Source organism: Thamnophis elegans, chromosome 9 (genome assembly GCF_009769535.1).
Source record: "Thamnophis elegans isolate rThaEle1 chromosome 9, rThaEle1.pri, whole genome shotgun sequence".
Lineage (NCBI taxonomy): Eukaryota > Metazoa > Chordata > Lepidosauria > Squamata > Colubridae > Thamnophis > Thamnophis elegans.
The window spans coordinates 66877396-66900099 of NC_045549.1; the positions used below are offsets into that span (position 1 = coordinate 66877396).

The 22704-nt window shown below is 40.2% G+C and overlaps 1 protein-coding gene across 1 annotated transcript in view; it reads left to right on the plus strand.

Annotated features, from left to right (window-relative positions):
* The first annotated feature begins 1360 nt into the window (after positions 1-1360).
* The window catches only part of CHIC2 (cysteine rich hydrophobic domain 2), a 30980-nt gene continuing 9636 nt past the window's right edge, over positions 1361-22704 (plus strand). The window contains exons 1-3 of the mRNA XM_032223890.1: positions 1361-1671; positions 21677-21731; positions 21894-22049. Coding sequence (XP_032079781.1) covers positions 1553-1671; positions 21677-21731; positions 21894-22049 — 330 coding nt within the window. The 5' untranslated portion in view covers positions 1361-1552. The remainder of the gene's footprint in view (positions 1672-21676; positions 21732-21893; positions 22050-22704) is intronic.

Consider the following 22704-nt stretch of genomic DNA (forward strand, 5'->3'; position numbering starts at 1 on the left):
AGCTTCCAGGTTTTCCTCACCCAAACCAAAGTTCAAGTCCCTGCCCAGCACCAACAAGTCCATCACATGGTCCAATCAGGCACCGTCCCAACTGGAGATTACTGCCGATTACCTCCAATAGACCGATCAGATCCCACAGATTAGGCCTCCTCCGAATTCCATCCGCCGGCCAATGCTGACTGGCGACCACCCGGTGGAGAGCCTTCTTTGTGGCTGCTCCGGCCCTCTGGAACGAGCTCCCCGTGGAGATTCAAACCCTCACCACCCTCCAGGCCTTCCGCAAAGCCCTTAAAACCTGGCTGTTCCGACAGGCCTGGGGCTAAAGAGCTTTTGTCCCCCGCTCGAATGGTATGGTTGTTGTGTGCTTTTAAATTGTGTATTGTTCTGTTCGTCTTTTGTATTCCTTATTTGTACCCCCTCCCTTGACTTGGATTGTGAGCCGCCCTGAGTCCCCTTAGGGGAAAAGGGCGGCATAGAAATATAATAAATTCAATTCAATTCAATTCAGATGCCTCCCAGGCACCTCATCGCAGCTGCAGGGCAAGGTGGCCTTGACTTTCTGAGAAAGGAATGTTATTTTGACTATATATCACACACTCTCTCTCTATAACCCCCCCCCCCGGCTCCCGCTTTCCCACCGTAGAAAATGCGGGAGGCCTGAAAGCCCAAATGCAAAAGATGGCTTCGAGATCTGACATTTGGTTGGCGAATTCACCCATCTTAAAGTAGCCAAGTTTGAAAGACCATTGCTCCAGAAGGTGCATAAAGGCAAATTATAATTCGGTAGTCAAGTGCACAAAGTCAGTTTAAGCTCAACTCTTAAAGCACAACCGGCTGGGCTCGCCAGGCTTGTCTCCCAAAGGAGCATCCTGCAGACTCACACTCAGAGCCCTTCCCCAGCCTCCCCCCCCCTTGCAAGAGGGGCCTCTGTCCTTCCTCCTCCCAACCCAACCGAGTCCCAAAGGGGCATTTATGTATTTATTTGCTTGTTTGTTTTTCCAAAAGGCAACTGGACTTCCTTGCTTTTTCCTGGAAAACGTTTCGCTTCTCATCCAAGAAGCTTCCTCCGTTCGCTTCTTGGGTGAGAAGCGAAACGCCTTCCAAGAAAGCCCAGTTTAGTTTTGGAATAAGAAGGGGAAAAAAGGATTTAAAGAAAGCGCCCCTCTGGGACAACCAGGATGACTGAGAACTCTATAGACATCCAGCCCAACGGACGCGAGAACCAGCGCATGCGTTTAGGGGCTGTCTCGCGCAGGCCGGGGAGAGAGGCGGGGCTTCTCGGGCCCACTCGGGCTCCTCCAGCCAGTAGCTGCCGAGGCTTCCGACGACCGGATGTTGTGATTGTGACTGTTCCTGTCCCTCCCCTTCCGGGGGAGCTCGACGGGCGCTTCCTTCCCGGCGGTTCTGAGGGGAAAATAATTTTTTTTTTTTTTGGCCCGGGCGGTGTCGGTGGCCGCTTGGGCTGACCGTTTCCCTCGCTTCGCTTCCCGGCTCTCGAGTCTCTCCCTCCTCGAAGGGTCCTCGGGAGAGTCACCGTGGCCCGGCCTCGGTCATGGCGGACTTCGACGAGATTTACGAGGAAGAGGAAGACGAGGAGCGGGCCTTGGAGGAGCAGCTGCTGAAGCACTCGCCGGACCCGGTGGCGGTGCGCGGCTCGGGCCATGTGACCGTGTAAGCAAGGGCCGCGGGGAAGGGCGAAGAGGGCGGCGGGCATTAGAAGGCCGGGCGGGCAGCCTTTCCGAGGCTGCTGCTCCTCCGCCGCCTCCTCTTCATCCCTCGTCCCCACCCGACCTTTCACGCGGCTTCTTTTAATCCGGTTTGAGGAAAAACCGGCCTCTCCTTTCCACACAAGGCGATCCGTAGCGAAGAACAGTCGCTAAAAACGCTCCCCTGGGAATTTCCCCCAAGCTGCTGCTGCTGCTTTCTCCCTTTTTTCTCCTCCTCCCTTCTTCTTATCCCTCTTCATCCTTTCCTTCCTCTTTTCTTCTTCTTCCTCTTCCTCCTCTTCCTTCTTCTTTCTCCTCCTCCCTTCTTCCTATTCCTCTTCCTCCTCCCCTCATTCTCCTTTCTTCTTCCTCTCCCTCCTTTCTTCCTCCACTCTTTTCTCCTCCCTTCTTCTTATCCCTCTTCCTCCTCTTCCTCCCTTCTTTCTCCTCCCTTCTTCCTCATCCTCCTCTTCCTCCTTTCTTCTTTCTCCTCTCCTCCTTTCTCCTCCCTTCTTTCTTCTTTCTCCTCCTCCCTTCTTAACCCTCTTCCTCCTCTCCTCCCTTCTTTCTTCTTCCTCTTACTCCCTTCTTCCTATTCTTCTTCCTCCTTCCTCCTCCTCTTCCTCCCTTCTTTCTTATTTCTCCTCCTTTCCTCTTCCTCCTCCCTCCTCTTCCTCTTTTCTTCCTTTTCCTCTTCCTCCCTTCTTTCTCCTCCTTCCCCCTTCTTTCTTCTTTCTCCTATCTTCTTATCCCTCTTCCTCCTCTCCTCCTCTTATTCCCTTTCTTTTCTTCCCTTCTTCCTTTTCTTCTACTTCTCTTCCCCCTCCTCCCTTCTTTCTTTTTTCTCCTCCCTTCCTTCTCCTCCATCTCCATCATCGGACATTGGTCATCATGTTGGCAATCCTATTTTTGTCAGCAGCCACATGAAAAAGTGCTGCTGAGTTTTGTCCAAACCAGTCAATCCCTTAGGTTTTGAAGCCATGATGTTCTTCTGCCTGGACCTTGTTTGCCTTCAATCTTTCCCTGGAGGATTAAGTGAAGGATGTCTTTTGCTAAGTGGGTTCCCCCCCCACCCCTTTCCCCTTTTGGTTCCACCACTTTTAATGATTCCCCCAGGAAGCGATTCTTGGGCTATTATTCTGGTTCCTTTTACAGGTGGCTCTCGACTTATGACCACAGTGGAGCAGAGTTTAGGTTGCTAAGTGAGACATTGGTTAAGAGAGTTTTTCCCCGTTTTACGGTTTTTCTTTATATGTTAAGAGTTTAGGTAGACGTGTGTGTATGCATGTAGCTTGTCTATGTGTGTATGTGTCCACTTTTGAGAGCAGGCGACAGGATTTCCCTTTCAATGGGTGCCAGAGTGCCCACGGGGGGGGGGGGGGGTGACGATAATGGTTATCTTATCTTGCCAGGTTTGTTAAGTGGATCATTGCAGTCGTTAAGCTAGTAACACGGCTGTTAAGTAAATCCAGCTTCCCCATTGACTTTGCTTGCTACAAGATTGCAGAAGGGGATCGCATGATCCTGGAACATTGCAACCGTCATAAATCTGAGACAATTGCCAAGCATCTGAATGTAAATGACTTGACCCTGGGGATGCTGCAACGCTTGTAGGTGTGAAAAATGGTCATAAGTCACTTTGTTGGGTGCCGTTGTAATTTTGAACGGTCACTAAGCAAACTTGTAAGTCGAGGACTAGCTGTACGTTAGAGGGGTTAAAATGACTCGATTGGTACTTTGGTCTTTGGGCTCCAAATAAAAACCTACCCAAAGCCACAATGGAATGAGAGATGCCTTTTATCTTTTCCCTAGTTGTTACATTAGGTCAGTACCAGGTAGTCCTCAATGTATGATCACAGTTGAGCCCAAAGTTTATGTTGGTGAGACATTGGTTAAAGGAGTTTCCCCCCATTTTATGACTTTTCTTTATATGTTAGGGTGTAGGTAGACACATGCGTATGTATGTATCGTATCTACATGTGTGTTATGTGTGTGTACACTTTTGAGAGCAGGCGACAGAATTTCATTTCCAAGGGGTGCCAGAGGGCCCACAGGAAAGAAAATGACAATAAAGGTGATCTTGTTTTATCTTGCCACGTTTATTAAGTGAATCACTGGAGTTGTTAAGCTAGTAATGCGGTTGCTAAGTGGCTTCCCCCATTGACTTCACTTGTCAGAAGGTCGTAAAAGCGGATTGCCTGACCCTGGGACACTTCAACCGTCATAAGTCAGTTGTTAAGCATATGAATTACATGACCATGGGGATGCTGCAATGATCGTAAGTGTGAAAAATGGACATGTCACTTTTTTCAATGCCGTTGTAACTTTGAATGGTCACTAAGCCAACACTTGTAAGTCGAGGACCACCTGTATCTGGTGTTTTGTAAGATCTGGTAAAACCGAGATTACATCGCAGGTGTGTGATTGAGTCATTTTTGAAACACAGGTCTCTCGTGAGAGCAGAGAAAATATATAGTAGTTTTCATAGTCTTTCTTCTGGTATTGATTAACATAGATAGTATTTTTCAACTGCCATCACTCTGCTGAACACTTAGTTCTCCCAGCACGGTCTCATTTTTCAGCCTCTCATTTTTCCTACCATCTTCTATTGCTTTCTATGATTTATAATCATTAATCATTTGTAATATGATTAATTATTTATGACCTATTACTTACTGTTTATATGTACACTTTGAGCTTATGCACTGGAGACACATTCCTTGTGTGTGATCGCATTTGGCCAATAAAGAATTCTATTCTATTGATGGGGAAGTAAAGCATATTTGATTATATGTATTTTTTTACAGTACTGTAGAAGATGAGGAATAGAGACGAAAAAAATGTGGTGCAAGATTGCATTGTAAATCCACGTTTGAAGGTCTTAAAAAGTATAGCTTAAAAGTCTTGTCTTGCCCAAACTTTAATGGGCAAATTAGAGGATAGCTCTGAAAAGTATTATTGGGAATAAAAAAACTTTAACTTCTTATATTGTGATTCAAGTTTTTTTCCTCAAACTTCATGTTTGCTCGTTTTTCTCCATCTCTTCTTTTGAATTACTGAAATCAAACATAAAATTTGTAATTAGAATTTGCTGAATCTTCATCTGTTCCTGTCCTCCACTCTTCCTCCTCTTTGGTTTTAGAGCAGGTAAATCAGATTAGATCAAAATATTGAATATTGTATTTGCTCCATATTCAATTGGCAATTTATTCAAGTGCATTATGATGCACAAATGCTAGAGAATTGTTAGTTTGCAAAGGGCTTACATTTTTCATATTTCCTGTAGGAGACTCTGTTTTGAAGTACAGATAGTCCTTGACTTAAAACCAGTCACTTAACAACCATTCAAAGTTATAACACAGCCATCACTGCCCCCAAAAGCTACTTACAACCTAAATTCAAAGTTGCAATACTCTCCCTCCTACAGTAACGCGACCATATTCGGAGAACTCAGCAACCAGTCCACATTTATGACCGTGTGCCCTGCGATCATGTGATTTATGATGCTTTTTGCTGGAAACTGATATTTATTTCTAGTTTTGGCAAAAAAAGGCTATTACAGACAGTGGGTTTGCTTAACAATGGCTGCATTGGCTTAAAAATTGCCACAAAAAATGTAAAATCATGTCAGTCACATACATAGGTGTCTTGACCGATAACCGTAATGACATATGATGAAAATTCCAGGCTCCATTACCATCATAAGTCACATGCTAACTGTACTCTTCAGTAGTATATTAAATTGTGTCTTCAGTCACACAACCTGAAGGCAAAGGATCCTTTGTTATGTGCTATATTGAAATCCTGGGAAAAATGTGTTTGGTTTAAGGAATTGCAGATAAGTGTATACAATTTTGGTATTGTATACAAAACATTATTTCATGTAGCTAGTGATGACTCATGTAGTAGATTACAGGATCTAACTTACCTGGGTTGATACTGAAAAAGCTCAGTAGGGTCAAACTGGGCTAGTACTTGGATAGAGACCATTATGAATTTCAGAATTGCAGATAATGTGAAAGAAGGCAATGCAGAAGTAAATGTCTTCTGTATTGCTGAATCTGTCCATGTTGAATTTGAAGGAAACTAAACTTAAACAAAATGATTTGAGTCACTTTGTTTAAGATTTAGAGTATATATTACATATACCCATATACACTTGCATTCAAATTGTACACCGTGCAAAGCCTTAAGAGTGACTGTAGGATTTGTCTGATTGTTTACTTTAGACCAAGGGAATATTAGATTATACACTACTACTATGCTTGTAAGTTGAATTCCTTTTTGGGGTTTTGGTATGTTGTATATCTTATTTGCCTGGACATATTTGTAAAAATAATAAAAGCAGGATATAAAGAAAACAAACAAACAAACAAGAAACCACAATGTCTGGGTCAGTAAGGAAATTCAGCTAATTATGACTAAGGCAACATATAATGCAACAACATAATGATGACTTGTCAGGTAGAAGAATGTTTGGAATATATAACAACAGCAATATTGTATCTAAATGTAAAAACTTAATGCTTCTTTTAATCACAGCCTTGACCTACTCATGTAATAACAAGTTTGACCTTTTTTCTAAGGCATGAAGAAGCCACTTTAATATATAGTTTGTAAATAGGACATGCTTGGTTATTTCAGCATGATTGCCCTCATTATATGGAATATAATGTATAACTTGCTCTGTTTTTTTTCTTACGAACCTGGGCTCGTTTCTTGTAGCTTTATTAGTATTGTTTCTCATGATCCTTAGCTGGAGCATTTTCAGGATACTAATCAGTGTAAGAAATAGTGCAAAATTATAGATTTAATTTTGATTGTTTGAAATTATTCTGGAAAATGACTAATTTAAATTATTGGTTTAAATCATATTTCCAGTACTTGGCAGCTATTACAAATAAAGTACAATATCTTGCAACTGAATATGCTCTTAATATCTAGGAGCAGAGTAAAATATTGTAAGTGGCCCATTTACCGTACCTGTTGTATTGTGTAAAATATTTGTGGAAGTGAGTTTGAGGGATTACCTTAAAATGATTTTCTGTTTTGCTGGGTATATATACAGTGACTAGTAACATATATCCTTATCTAGATCATTTATTAAGTCTGGAAAATACATGATTTATATGCAATATGATATTTTGTGTGAGAGTTCGGATCTTAGGGAATGATCACACTGAAAACAATATAATATAATATATTCGAAAACTAAGTTATCTGCTGCTAACTTCAAACTGGAAGGCAGTGGGCAAAGAGAATGTGAATGAAATAATTTCAGTTTTTCAAAATGTACAAGGAGGCTAATGGTGAAAATGGGGAAATCGTTTTTTTAATGAAGAAGAAATAATATCTAGGAGTAATAAAATAGTTTGCCGGAATGCTCGCTGGAATAAAAAAAAAATTTTTTTAATGGAGTCACAAAAGTATGTGAAGGAAGTTCAAGGTTAAAACTATATTGCTTGGATGCAACTGGCCAAGAAGCCTCCCCTGCATCCCAGCAGCTTTTTTCTATTGATTTCAAAGTCATGCAAAGACAGGTCTTCCAAGTGAATAGAATATTTTTTTTATTACGGCCACTGACTAGAATTAAAAGAGCCGAGGTGGCGCAGTGGTTAAATGCAGCACTGCAGGCTACTTCAGCTGACTGCAGTTCTGCAGTTCGGCTGTTCAAATCTCACCGGCTCAGGGTTGACTCAGCCTTCCATCCTTCCGAGGTGGGTAAAATGAGGACCCGGATTGTTGTTGGAGGCAATATGCTGACTCTGTAAACCGCTTAGAGAGGGCTGAAAGCCCTATGAAGCGGTATATAAGTGTAACTGCTATTGCTATTGCTATTACAAATAGAAACACATTTAAAGTAAATCTTCCAGGTGTCATTTTGGGTTTCTAACATAAACCCCAAAATGCATTTATTTGTAGTTAGGAAAGAACTCACTTTGCCAGAGACCCAATCATAGGAATTTTTGTTGCAGTGTTTTGCATGCCCAAAAAGTGTTCACAATAGTAGTCTGACCTTGAGAAAACTGAGGTCCATGTCACTTAGCCGTGTCAGCCTTATGAAGAATGAATACATTTGAAATACCTTCCTAAGGTTAACACCTGAAATTTAGTAACAAGAAATTAACTTATTGCAAGTGTGTTTTCAAAGGGAATGCTACCCCAATTTAAAAAGTCTGAAATACTGTTCTCTGATTCAATTTCCACAAAAAAAATTTGGTCTATTAGCCATAGCATCTTTTCTTGATCTCAGAAATGATTCAGATCCTGGATAGACTTGGTAGCTTGTGAAAAATGAGAAGAATATACTACCAGTTCTTGATGAAATTCTTTAGCAGTAATTGTCTGGTTCAGGCTGTTCAACCAGATATTTATACAGGTGAAACTCAAAAAATTAGAATATCATGCAAAAGTTCATTTATTTCAGTAATGCAACTTAAAAGGTGAAATTAATGTATGAGATAGACTCATTACATACAAAGCAAGATAGTTCAAGCCGTGATGTGTCATAATTGTGATGATTATGGCTTACAGCTCATGAAAACCCCAAATCCACAATCTCAGAAAATTAGAATATTACATGCAATCAATAAAACAAGGATTGTACATAGAACAATATTGGACCTCTGAAAAGTATAAGCATGCATATGTACTCAGTACTTGGTTTGGGCCCCTTTTGCAGCAATTACTGCCTCAATGCGACATGATATGGAAGCTATTAGCCTGTAGCACTGCTGAGGTGTTATGGAAGACCAGGCGGCCTTCAGGTCTTCTGCATTGTTCGGTCTCATGTCTCTCATCTTTCTCTTGGCAATGCCCCATAGATTCTCTATGGGGTTCAGGTCAGGCGAGTTTGCGGGCCAATCAAGCACAATCCCACGGTCATTGAACCAGATTTTGATGCTTTTGCCAGTGTGGGCAGGTGCCAAGTCCTGCTGGAAAATGAAGTCAGCATCCCCATAAAGCTCGTCTGCGGAAGGAAGCATGAAGTGCTCCAAAATCTCCTGGTAGACGGCTGTGCTGACCCTGGACTTAATGAAGCACAGTGGACCAACACCAGCAGATGACATGGCTTCCCAAATCAACACAGACTCTGGAAACTACACTGGACTTCAAGCATCTTGCAGTGTGTGCCTCTCCATTCTTCCTCCATACTCTGGGTCCTTGGTTTCCAAATGAGATGCAAAATTTGCTCTCATCAGAAAAGAAGACTTTGGATCACTGAGCAACAGACCAGGTCTGTTTTTCTTTACCCAGGTAAGACGCTTCTGACGTTTGTTGTTCAGGAGCGGCTTGACAAGAGGAATACGACATTTGAAGCCCATGTCCAGGATCCATCTGTGTGTGGTGGTTCTTGATATACTGACTCCAGCCTCAGTCCAGTCCTTGTGAAAGTCCCCAACACTTTTGAATGGCCTTTTCCTGACAATCCTCTCCAGGCTGCGGTCATCCCTGCTGCTTGTGCACCTTTTTCTTCCACACTTGTCCCTTCCACATAACTTTATATTAACTTTGATACAGCACTTTGGGAACATCCAACTTCTTTTGCAATTACTTTTTGAGGCTTTCCCTCCTTATGGAGGGTGTCAATGATGGTTTTCTGCACAACTGTCAGGTCAGCAGTCTTTTCCATGATTGTGATTCCTACTGAACCAGACTGAGAGACCATTTAAAGGCTCAGGAACCCTTTGCAGGTGTTATGGCTTAATTTGCTAATTAGAGTGCGACACTTTGAGCCTAGAATATTGCATCTTTTCACAATATTCTAATTTTCTGAGATTGTGGATTTGGGGTTTTCATGAGCTGAAGCCATAATCATCACAATTATGACAAATCACGGCTTGAACTATCTTGCTTTGCATGTAATGAGTCTATCTCATATATTAGTTTCACCTTTTAAATTGCATTAGTGAAATAAATAAACTTTGCACGATATTCTAATTTTTCGAGTTTCACCTGTAAGTTAGAATTTATTTATGTATTTATTCAACTTATATGCCGTCCAGATCACTACGTGACTTATAATCATTATGGGTTTGAAGCCCTGGTCTTTCACATTTGAAGTGGACAGTTTTTATCATTTTGGATAAACTATTTGTTGAGCTGAATATTTTGAGATGAATTATATTTTAGTCCAGTAGTTGTCCAACTTTGTAGGGGTGGAAATGCTTAAATATCCTAAATATCTATTACTATAATACCGTATATACTCGAGTATAGGCCGACCCGAATATAAGCCGAGGCACCTAATTTTACCACAAAAAAACTGGAAAAGTTATTGACTCGAGTATAAGCCTAGGGTGGGAAATGCAGCAGCTACCGGTAAATTTCAAAAATAAAAATAGATACCAATAATGTTTTTGAATATTTATTTCAAAGAAAAACAGTAAACTAGCGGTGTATTCAATGAAATACTTCACTCACCTCATGATGCTGATGTCCCGCTGTGATGATGATGTCCCGTGCAGCCGCGGGAGCGATGTCCCGCCTCCTATGACACACGGCACAGTGATTCCTATCATTGGATCACTGTACCAGAGGAGGTGGGACATCGCTATGTGGCTGCTTGCCATAACAAGGAGGAGGTGGGACATCGTTGCAGAGCGGCAGGAGGGGGAGGAAGGGGAATCGTAAGACAGCCCTGCATTACAATAGAACGTGAGGAGGGGGGATGGTGCGGTGCGCGCTGCGCGGCAAACTGACACAGAGGGAGGGGAAACTCACAGGGGCACTGGGCCATTCACGAGTGTCACCCAGCGGCATGGCCCCGCCCCTTTTTCTCCTCCATTTTGGGCAAATTTTTCACTGACTCGAGTATAAGCCGAGGCGGCTTTTTTCAGCCCAAAAAGTGGGCTGAAAAACTAGGCTTATACTCGAGTATATACAGTACTTGTTCTTTTTATCTATCCTGATATTACAAACCAGGATATTTTTTAAAAGTTGTATTTACTATATTTGACATAATAACCCCTTTCTTTTACTACCCTATTGCTGTTTTATTTTCTTGGAGCACAACTGTTTGTTTCTGTGACATTTACTATTCTTACATCTCCATGGGATGCAAACATATACCACAGAAATTCTCTTATACCGTTCTATAGCATGGTTATCTTCTGGATATTTGGTCAAAAGCTTGCCTCAAATTCGACTAATAAAAAGGAAATAAAAAGAGAATGTGAATATAAACAATATAAAGGTTTTCTACTGTATCCATGTTATGCATTTGTATTGTTTTGTCCAACTCTACTTGGGTATATAAATATTTTCTTATTTTTTTTTCTCTGACAAAGGTATGTCTTGATTCTTTGAAGTTGACATAGGGGAAAATATATTGAAGCCCTACTTCAATTCTTTAAAGAATAGATACTGTGTTCCCCCGAAAATAAGACAGAATCTTATTTCTTTTGACCCCCGAAATAAGCACTTGGCCTTATTTTTGGGGAGGTCTTATTATTTTTGAGGTGCAGGAGGCGGTGAGCGTGGTCACCTCATGGCTGCTGCTGTGTTGCAATATTTTCGGGGAGGGCTTATTTTCGGAGGAGGGCTTATTTTAGTTCATGCGTTCAAAAGCCCGATTGGGCTTATTATGTGGGGAGGTCTTATTTTTGGGGAAACAAGAATACTGTTTTTCATATAAAACTTTCTATTACTCTTGCTAATGGTACTTGTTCTTAGTGGGTAAGGAAAATTTGAAATTATAAGGTCATCGGACCCAGGTGATTCCTAGAATTAAGTTTCAGTGTTGGCTGAGAATAGGTATGAACTGTAAACAGTACGTTGCTTGTTGATATAAATTACAACATTTGTCTTCAGGGGGATTTGTCAGAATATCTTTTAAAAGTTATTTATAATCTAAATGATTCCTTATAAACTGTTGGGATATCGTTTGGGGCTTATTTATTTCTTTAACAACTTTCGATTGAAGAAGTTTTTCCAGCATGACCTATAACGATGACATCTTTCCCCTCAACCTTACAACCAAGAAGGAAGAGAAGGCGGCAGTGTTTTTAGTCACCAAGTTCTTGTAGCTATCAGCTTAAACGGCCTGGCTCTGGCCTCACAATGCAGGCAGTCCTCCGGCTTTCCTATCCTCCCTCTGGTAAAGCTTTATGACGTGGCGGCTGCCAGGAGACTGTTGCTGTAGAGAAGCTGGCTGCTCCAAAAGACTGGTATATGGTGGCACAGTTTCCCTTATTGCAGCCCGGTGGATTAGCAGCTGCAAGGTTTTATCACTGAGTCTGACCTCTTCGATTGCTTAGCATTCTGCACCACAGTGCTGCTGTAATTTTCTAAGAGCAAGGAGTTACTCAAATTCTCAGTGTCTCCTGTTATGGCTTAGTCCTTGTACCATTTTAGCAGATTCTAGAAAAGTAACGGGAAAGGCTTATTGGAAGTAAAGCATACATACATGTGTCTTGCAACATATAAAAAGATTGCAAATTGCCGTAACTTTTGAGGATTGCAATCCACCTCATGAAAATAGAGGTTTTGTTTCCATCTGGCAAAAGTTTACAGACAGACACACAAACACACAAGAGAAGCTCTGGAATGTTTCCTATTTCATGCCTTTGAGCCATGCTGTTTAGACTGCAAGACAGTTTTGCGAAGCTCAAATGTGTATAAAATAAGTGCAGCACACAGATACAATAGTAGAACTTGGCCGCATTACATTTTTCTAGCTGTCTGATGTTATTTTAATATGTATGGCAAGAGAAAGGCTCCCCCACCCCCATTTCAGTGGCGATCCTTTTGCAGAATGTCAGTTTGTTAACAGATAACACTGAACAGTTCAAAGAAACATAGAAGTAAGAAATACAGCTGAATATGTTATGTGCATAGCAGGTTAAAATTGTACTCGGTAAGTATCAGAATTACTTCTGATAATTTACTTTGAAATATTTTTTTTTAAATTTCATGCTTATTGCTTTTTAATTAATAAAAGAAAAAAACATGGAGACACATATTTTTCAGAGTATAAGACATACCTTTTTCCCTCCAAAAAGAGGGTGAAAATCTGGGTGCGTCTTATACATTGAATACAACATTTTTGGTCTCCCGAAACACCCCCCCCCTTAGCAAAAATGCAGAGGGTTTGGGAGGCTTGTTGGGTGCTCCTGAGGGCTGGGGAGGGCAAAAAAGAGCAAAAAATGGGCCGTCTTTGCCCCCCAGCCCCCAGGAGCACTCTACAAGCCTCCCAAAGCTCTGTATGCCCTTAACTTTTATATATGGAATTGATTTATTAATAACAAATATCTGTAAGAACTAATAGTAGGTTTTCTAGTTTTAAAGGATTTAATAAGTTGTTCTAGTATCTCAGGTGGCTTCAAACTCTGACTATGCTGCTAATCCAAACAATGTTAAGGAATGTAATTTTAAATTTATTTCATTTCATTTCTATAGTCTCCCTCTCCTTGTCCCATTTAGTTATCACAACCTCTTGTCTTTACCCCTTTGGAGGTTTCCTCCATAGCAGGTTGGAAACCTTATTAAAAAGGAGCTTCAAACTTCAAATATTTGGTTGGAGATTAAGAATTTAGGTTACATTTTGCTTTATTCTGTGGACAGTGATCTAGGCTTTTATGACTCTGTGTGTGTATGTGTTTGTAGCTAGAATGGGGGAGGATTCCTTTATAGACTAGTTTCATAGATTGGAAAGTTGATATGTTAGGCCAGGCTGCAGTTGAATAAATCATGGCAAACCTTTTATGAAGATGTGAATTGGATAAATATGATTAAGATACTGTACAATTGTATAGAAGTTAATTGAGAAGTAACTCATGCTGAGTTCATTAAAGCATATGTAGCCTTCCTTTAGATGCAATTGTTTTTTTTACAATTTTTTAAAAACTGTATGGCATGAAACATAAGCAGAACAATAACATTGTACGCTTATAACATGGAGTTAATAGTGTTTGCGATGTAAGAAGTAAGGGTGTACTGTTATTCAGCACAAACCGTAAACAAAATGGCACAGTTTGGAGTGATAGTTAACTCAGTGGACGGTAATAGAGTTGTCAATCTTAATCTTTTGATAATAAGTTACTTGAAAACTTAATGTACTATATAGAAATGCAGCATGACGTGTCCCTGATAAGTGAGGAAAAGGAAACTTTAAACATGATCATTTAGTGCTTGTTAGCTTTGCTGTATGGGAATATTGGATTCAGTGAACTTTGTAATAAAATATTATTTTTCATAGCATCCAAGTGGTATGGATGTGGAGACAAGAATCAATCTTAATTTGACTATCACTTCACTGTGTCCCATCATCTATCCTTAGAATTTGTAATTGCTATTTGATTGGCTTAGGGACAGTGTTTTGTTTTATGAAAAGATCTATCCATGCATCCATGCATCCATCCATCCATCCCATTGTCCAAAGCGATTCTGGGTGTCTTACAATATAATAAAAGCCCAAATATGAAAACATTAAAGAACATTAAAACAGGGATTAGATAAAACCCAGGAACAACGTACAGAAGCATATATTTTATAGAATGATTGAAATAAGATTTATTGTGGTAAATTACAATATACATTTACTGAATAAGTAAAATATTGCTGTGCAAATGTAGCCCCCCCCCCTCCTAGCCAATATGGATTAGTGGTTAAGGTATCAGGCTAAAAACTGGGAGACTGTGAGTTCTAGTCCCTTAGGTATGAAAGCCAGATGAATGATTTTGGCTCAGTCCCTCTCAGCTCCACCCACCTCACAGAGTTGTGGGGAAGAAAATAAGGAATATAAAGTGTACTTGACTTCAGTTATTTATAAAAATAATAAAGGTGGGATGAAAGCAAATAAATCAAAATCTTTTGTTAGTATACAGCTCTAAATGCTTTGTGAAAGTAAAGCAACTATGAAATTAGTGATTGGGACTACATGTAAACAGTTTCATTTTATTTGAGGATAATTCTTTTCAATTAAACTCTGCAGCTTATTCTATTGTTGGCTGTAGTGGGAAAAAGTAGATGGGGGTTAGAACAATTTGTGAGGGGACAATGGATGGAGCGGCAGTAATAAGATCCTGAGAACTTCATTTCTCTCATTCACATGCCTCATTCATTCATTCTTCTGCCTGAAGCATACATTATTTCTGAAGTAGATCTTGGTCAAATGTTTCAAAGAATGCAGTTTATTTGACTTTTCTCCTTTCTTTTTTTCCTCAAACTCCCCCCCCCTTGTTTCCTTGAATTTATTCAGACCAAATTAATTTTAAAAAAGCAAGAGAAATGGGAGATAGACAGGTGTTTGCAAGAGCCTGGAAAACTAGCAGCAAAGCATAATTATAATACCTTTCTGAAGGATGCTACACAGCTCTGCATTCAGCTTGGCTTTCTGAACTCATGTGCTCTTGGCTGCTCTTCTTTCATGCTCTGTATGACAGTGAAAACAAGCGATCTATGTGGATGTTTTTATGAAGGAGTGACCACAGTAGCTAGAGCCTCTTTCTCAAGGTTCATGGTTGTGCCTGCAAAGTTGTGTGTACCTCTGTGTACTTATTCTGAAACCTGGCTGTTCAGTTCTTTGTAAAGTCCTTCAACAAAAGACCTTACAAAATACCCTGTAAGGCAGTGATGGCTAACGTTTTTGGTGCCAAGTGCCCAAAGCATGCCTGCGTGAATCCCCAAAATGCAATGTGAGCACCCCTGTGCATGCGCCCCATCCCCCTCACCCATTTTTGGCTTTCAGGTTGGTGCAGGAGGCTTTCCAGGCCCAAAACAGGGCATGGGGGGGTGGCCCTGTGCAGTCGCACAAACCCCCAAAATGCAATATGAGTGCCCCCCACACATGCGCACACTTGTCCCCTGCATGCACTCCACACATGCGCAGCAGAGACCCGAAGACCAGTTGGCTGGCAGAAGACACGCTGGGCTGGGTCAACGGCTGGAGTGCCTGCAGAGAGGGCTCAGTGAAATTCTTTAATAATCTGCGTATTATTTTCCATCTCTCTTCAGTTTCTGATTCCTTTTCCTTTAGTCCCATTTGTTTCTGTCATATCCAATTCATCGTTACTTTTGATTATTTCTAGCTTGCTTGGAAGTTCTAATTTCGGATTAAAAATAGATCTCTTTTTCCGTATTATTTGCTAACATTCTTGACTGAAATATTTTTTTACAATCTTTTCCTATTTGGTTAATGGAACTTTGGGTTGAGTCATCCTACATGGTTCTTATTGCCACAGGCTGCTGTCCTCTGTCTTTCCCTGGGTATCATGACAGATTGCTTTGAAAGCATTTGAATCTCTTCTCCTTTGCATTGCTAGCAGTGATCTCATCTTCTGCTTCTGAGTTTTTCCATGCAGAACTGCTATCTATTCCATATTCCCTCAGGTTCTCTTTCATATAAGTTTAATGCAGGAAATAAGGTAGTAAGATCTTTTTTACCAGTGCTGTGAGCAACATACATGCAGGTCTTACCTTGGAATCAAATAAACTCAATCATAGGGAGTAGAAAATATAACATTCAACCTCATCATCCAGGTTGCATCTGTGTGAAAATTAGGGAATATACCATAAATTACTCATGTCAAATTTGTAGATTGAATTTAAAAAGAATATTTAACAGATGTTGAATAGATCTTGGAGGGAGATGGGTGGTTAAGAAATAGAATAAATTACATACATACATACATACACACACACATACACACATACACACATACACACATATATACATTTAGCATTACATTTAAAGTTTATTTTAATTAGCCTTTTAAACATGTACATATTTTTAAGATGAAAAATAGGGTTTTAAAACTAATTGATGTATATTAGGCAGGTACTGTAGAAGCTTTTAATACTTCGTTAGTGACACATGAGTTGCAACATATATTCAAAACTTGGAAGGCACCTGAGCCTTCCAAGTTCTTACATCATGAAATTGCTTATCGTCCTTAAAAGCAAGTAGTTATACACAGAGTCTGAGGATGAAAACAAAAATGATAATACGAATAATGACACAGTAAATGCAGCCCCAGTTCCTGAGGCCTTGCGCTCATATTTTTGGATTTTATAAAGTACTTATTCCTATGTTCTTATTCTCAGCACGGGACTTATTAGTGGCTAATTATCAGGCCATCATGGTTCATTATGAATCTTTTATTATGGTATAATCTCTTCTCCACAGTTAATTGTGTTCATGGGAGCAAAAGGTCAGCCTTTTTTTGCCTACTAGAAAAAGGGAGGTCAAGATGAGAGAATAACACATGCCCCAAAAGCTTAAGATACTTGGAATGAAGTTGCTTGACCTTGCTGAGTCACTTTTGGTTAAGGTTGACATGATTACTTCCAGAACCTCTCCTGAGAAGAAGAACTCCTCCTCCTCCTTCTCCTCCTCCTCCTCCTCCTCCTCCTCCTCCTGGTTAACAGTCTGAGAGAATGGACATTATTTAAGTGTGTTTACTTTATGGAACTTTGAAAGGAATATCAACTGTACAGTTCCAATTGTAACACTTTTCATCTTAACATTTTAAAAGACTCTTCCTTGTCTATGTCTACCCCCCAAAAATTATAAAGGTGAAGGACAGCTGTGGGGGTGGATGGGCAATGAAAACAGTGTTCCCACACATTTTTTCAGTGCCGTTGTAACTTTGAATGGTCACTAAATGAATGATTGTTAGTTGAGGATTCCCTATATATTAGGACTCAACCATCTAAGTGTATTATTATTCGGGAATAAAATATCCAGGAGAACTTTAGATTCGGCGTATGACCACAATGGAGCCCAGAATTTATGTTGCCAAGTTAGAAATACGTTAAGTAAGTTTGGTCCATTTTACGACTTTTCTTGCCACATTTGTTAAGTGGATCACTGCAGTTGTTAAATGAATAACACTGTTGTTAAGTGAATCTGGCTTCCCCATTGACTTCGCTTGTCAGAAGGTCACAAATGGGGAATCTGGCAAGCAAAGTCAATGGGGAAGCCGGAATCACATGACCCTGGGACATGTCAAACTGTCATAAATGTGATTCAGTTGCCAAGTGTCTGAATTTGGATCACATGACCATGGAGACGTTAGAACAGTCGTGTGACAAATGATCGTAAGTCAACTTTTTCAGTGCTGTCGTAACTTTGGATGGTCACTAAATGAACTGTTGGAAGTCGAGGACTAGCAGTATTTAGAGGCAAGTATGGGAATATTTTTGGGTGAGCTGATCTTATAAATACAATAATCCCAGACTTCCGAAAGTTATAAAGGAGATAGAACTGTATTCTGAGCGGGACTTTAAAGCTAATCAAAATTGGATAGAAAATTAACTGAGGTTGCAAGTACTCCTGGTTTCCTTCTCAGTGGAGAAGCCTGTTTTGTCAACACAAATATGCTAGGCACATGTTGGGAAATTGTACTTAGTTAGCAGGTGTTGATCACATGCTTAGCGAAGCAAGATTTCTCATCCAATGTTCCTTTTATAGAATGGCTTAAATCATTTATTTCTGCTTTCTTCTTTGGTGCATTGTCGTAGAATGCAGCACTACAAAAGTAAATAAATCAAAGGCACTCTATATATTTGTAGAAGTGCTTGTGAAGTGAAGCAGTGCATATTGGTAGATGTATAACATTTTAGCATAGCATCAAAACATCATCGAGCAAATGCAACTATATTAAAGCCAGTAAAGCCATTAATTTAAACCATTGTTGATTCCTGGCTATTAGGCATCCTTAATAGCCAGATCTTAACAAAAGGACCTGCTTGAATTACTGTTTCTATTGCTTTCCTAGAGGCGAGCAATGTTGGTACCACCCAGATTTTGGGTAGAAGGCTGTTCTATAGAATAGATGCTACCAGAAAATCATAGTCATCATATAGATGCCTCCTCCATCTGCTGGTTGCTGCTTTGCTTGAGACTATTGCTCAAGGCTCAGCTCTTTCAATCAGAAAGACTATATCTCTGTTGAGGTGGTGAGATAAAAAGTATTTTCAATTTGAGCTTCCCTCTGGATGTCCCAAAGATGCTTTTTCAGGAGGCAACTGGACTTTCTTGTTTTTTCTTTGAAGAGGTTTTGCTTCTCATCCAAGAAGCTTCTTCGGCTGTGACCGGATAGTGGGGAATGGAAGGATTTATACTCCTTGCAGACAGCTGGCCATTTGCATCCTTTTAGAGGATTGTCAAAGCACTTGGAGGTTTATCTGTGTCCTCAGGGTCACCTGAGTGATGCTCCTGGTTCCTGTAGTCTACAGTTTTTTCTCTGGAAAGCCATTCCTACAGATCTTTAGCTATACAATTTGGGATGAACACCGTTTGAATGGTGTGGAAGTAGGAATCGCCATGGCCAACTCACCACGGGATAAGAGTTATGCTAATATCAAGAAATGGTGGAATAGAATCATTAAACAAAGGATGCAAAAGGAGGGACAAAATGAACTCTGAATGATAAAAATTAAAATAATGTTTAAATAATTTTAAATACTTAAATTGAATTGTTGAATTGTCCCACAATGACTTGTCCTGCGGTGGGTTGGCTGTGGCAATTTGGACATGATGAGTTGGTCACAGCGGGTTAGCTGCACCAAGGTGTCCCATTCCTTCCTACAGGCCTGTTACTCTTGTTTTGATCTCCCATTCACAGACTAACCAGACCAAAAACTGCTTAGTTGCCAAACTTCTGCAAGATTGGCTAGGTGCATCCACCTGTTGAGGTACAGGTGCAGCAAACCCAGGCAAACTTAATAATTAGAAATGTAACTGCTGGATAAGATTTCAAATTGCCACATAATTTTCTTAAAATATGGAAAATTATTTATGAGTAAAGGGACATAGAACAACATCATAATAAGATACTCAGAGATGATTCACACCCTGGTCAGTGTCCTTTCGCACTTCTACCATCGGGCAGAAGACATCAAAGCATAGCCAGACGAACAAATAGGTTTAAAAATAGCTTCTATCCTTGGGCTGTCAGACTCTTAAACACAACCACAATCACTCCATGCACACACAGAAACACATGACTAGTTTTTCTTTAGCTTTCATTTTTATTTTCCCCTACTTACTTGCATGGGGATTATTCTTTATACTATTTATGTTGTTTGTATTTGTTGTCGTGGATTGCACCAGTGGGCTAAAACCAATTTCATTGTATTTATTTTGTACAGTGAAAATAAAGGCTAAACTAACCCTGCAAGGATGAGGGTTGGGTGAAAAGTAATGTTTCCAACAGATGGACATCCTGAAGCTCTACAGAGGTTCTGTCATGTTATTTCGTATATATTACTTCACTTCAGTTAGTGAGAAGTTGCTGTGAGAAATGGTTATGCGACTATTGTTCATGAAATGGAATCCTGCTATGAGTACTCATTATTCTGCTTTAAGCATCACACTGTGATGTAATTTTTAACTGCTGAATTAGAATTCACTGCCATGTACAGATTGTTTTATGGTAATGACTGTGTTGACGAGAGTCTAGATGTAAACATGAGAACTGGGAAGAACTGATTGATATGATCAGGAACAAAGTGGCAGCAACCAACGAGTTGCACATAAGAAAGATTGAGGCACAGGCTTAATGGTCCATCGTACAGCAAAGGGTCATTGTTGTCAAGTTTGGCATTTCACAAGAATGTATGGGTAACATTATTGAACTTCGGCATCAGAAGGCTTGGGCAAGATGGGGGCCTCACATACCGACGGCAGAAACAAAGCCCTCAGGAGCTGGAATTTGCCAACAGTTTTCAATTTATGAGAATGAAGATGGGGAATCATTACCATCCAGAAACTAAGTGCTTGCCCTTGGAATATCATCACAAAGTTTCCCCTGTAGAAAAAGATTCAAAACTTGGATGCTGTTGAACCTGGCAGCTCAGAGCACCATACTGCAGCACTCAAAACTTTGAAACAATGACTAAGGATACTTTTGAGGAACAAGAAGAAAACTTTGCTGCAATGTGGTAATGCTAGGCCTCACACCTCATGAACCAGGTTGAATCTCATCCTCTTACCACACAAGTCTATGCTTAGCCACATGGATCTTCCACCCTTTTCCAGAATTGGAAGAATGCCTTCAAGGGCATCTTAGTCAAACAAAGAGGTGAAAAGGAGATGATCGAAGGGACCAAAATATGAAGTTTCATGATGCCTCTTAAGAACCCTGTCCATCATTGGCAAAATTGTGTGGCCAATGGTGATGATCATGGGTAGAAAGAAATACAGGTGGCCTAAGTTATCATTTCAATTTATTGAAATACTTTTATTTACACTAAATATGACGTTTCATTACGTTTCATTCAACCCCCCCCTCCATATGTGTGCACATGGTATATATTGACATGCATGATGCTATTTTCCTATATATACAATGAAAACTAATGGTCTAATGATCTGTAAATAAAAAGCTGGTTGCTGAAGGATAATTCTTCAGCAACTGACGGGAACCAGCATAAAATGAGGCACTGATCTACTGGAATAGCTCTGCAAGGGCAACATTACATGCCAGAGGATTCCAACCACTGATCTTAAAGGACAGAGTAATCCACATGAGAATAAGTGGTCCTTTAATAACTAAATCATTCAGTTAAGTAACTAAACTATTATTTATTTTAAGAGAGAAAAAATACCAATCTCATGTTAAAAAAATGGCACTCTGAAATTTAGCAAAAACCCTTAGGTTGTGTCTGTGTATTTTGATTTTGTTGAAGCCATACAAGATACTGAAATCTTTAAAACAGCTGGAAGTGTACTTTTCAAATGGATTCTTGAGAAGACATTTCATTTAGAATTGCTACACAATTTTATGCATGAGTTGTGTTTAATAATTGCACTTGCTGCGCTAAGATATGTCAAATGTGAGAGAAGGCAAATGTCTTCCCTTGGCCTCCTGTTTGGGCAACGGTTTATAGAATGTAGTTCTTTAGCAAATGTTTTTTTTAACATGTCTTGGGCATTGCCATAAATGTCTTTATGCTAACAAAATATTAAGAATCTCTTTGTCCTAATAAGTTGAGTGAAAAAAATGTCTTTATTTTGTTTGTAGGTTTGGGCTGAGCAACAAATTTGAAGCAGAGTTCCCTTCCTCATTGACAGGAAAAGTAAGTATCTTGAAAGAAAGTAAAGTTAATAAAACTCCTAACACATTACTACACGTTGAATTTGATGCTGCTGCTAGAGCAGGAAAATGGTTTCTTAATGCATACCAAGCCTTAGAAATATATATATATTTATCATCCTGCTTTCTGGGTTCATTCTTGAAGGTCGCACCTGAAGAGTTCAAAGCCAGCATCAGCCGAGTGAACAGCTGTCTTAAGAAGAACCTTCCCGTTAATGTCCGATGGTTACTCTGTGGCTGCCTTTGCTGCTGTTGTACCTTAGGCTGTAGTATGTGGCCTGTGATTTGCCTCAGTAAAAGAGTAAGTTAGATACCACTTATTATCATAAATGCTCTAGACCATGTGATTGTTTTAATGCCTGGGAGGACATCAGCAACTGTGTGTGTGTGTGTGTCTGTGCGTGCGTTCGTGCACTGGGTGGGTGGGTGTTGGTTATTTAAATCCCAATCAACCTTGCATAGGCAGAGTGTGAGCATTGTAAAAATGTGTTTCTGGCTTTGCTCCAGGCCCTGCTTGTCTGCAATCCAGGGAGCATTGAAGTACCTGTACATTTGATATCATTTAAAATCTATCGTATTTTTTGGACTATAAGAAGCACCGGAGCATAAGACGCACCTTAGGTTTTTTTTTGGGGGGGGGGGATAAGAAAAAAACAATTCTGCCTCTGCCTACCAGCATCCATGGTATTCATCTGGCTAGCATCCTGTCAGTGTGTGAGAGAGTTGAAGGCTGTTTGGAAACAAACAGTATTTGCTGTGTGAGCAACAAGGAAGGAGACAGCAAGGAGCCTGGGCGTGGCTTGTTCTGTACTAAGGCTGCATGCTGTGCTGATATCTGAAACTAAAACGGAAAGTGAAACTCCTCCTCTGCTGAACTACCACGTTGGAAAACCTGCTTTTGGTATTGTGTATTTACTTAATGTGTTATATTATATCTAAAGAGAAGTTATTGAATC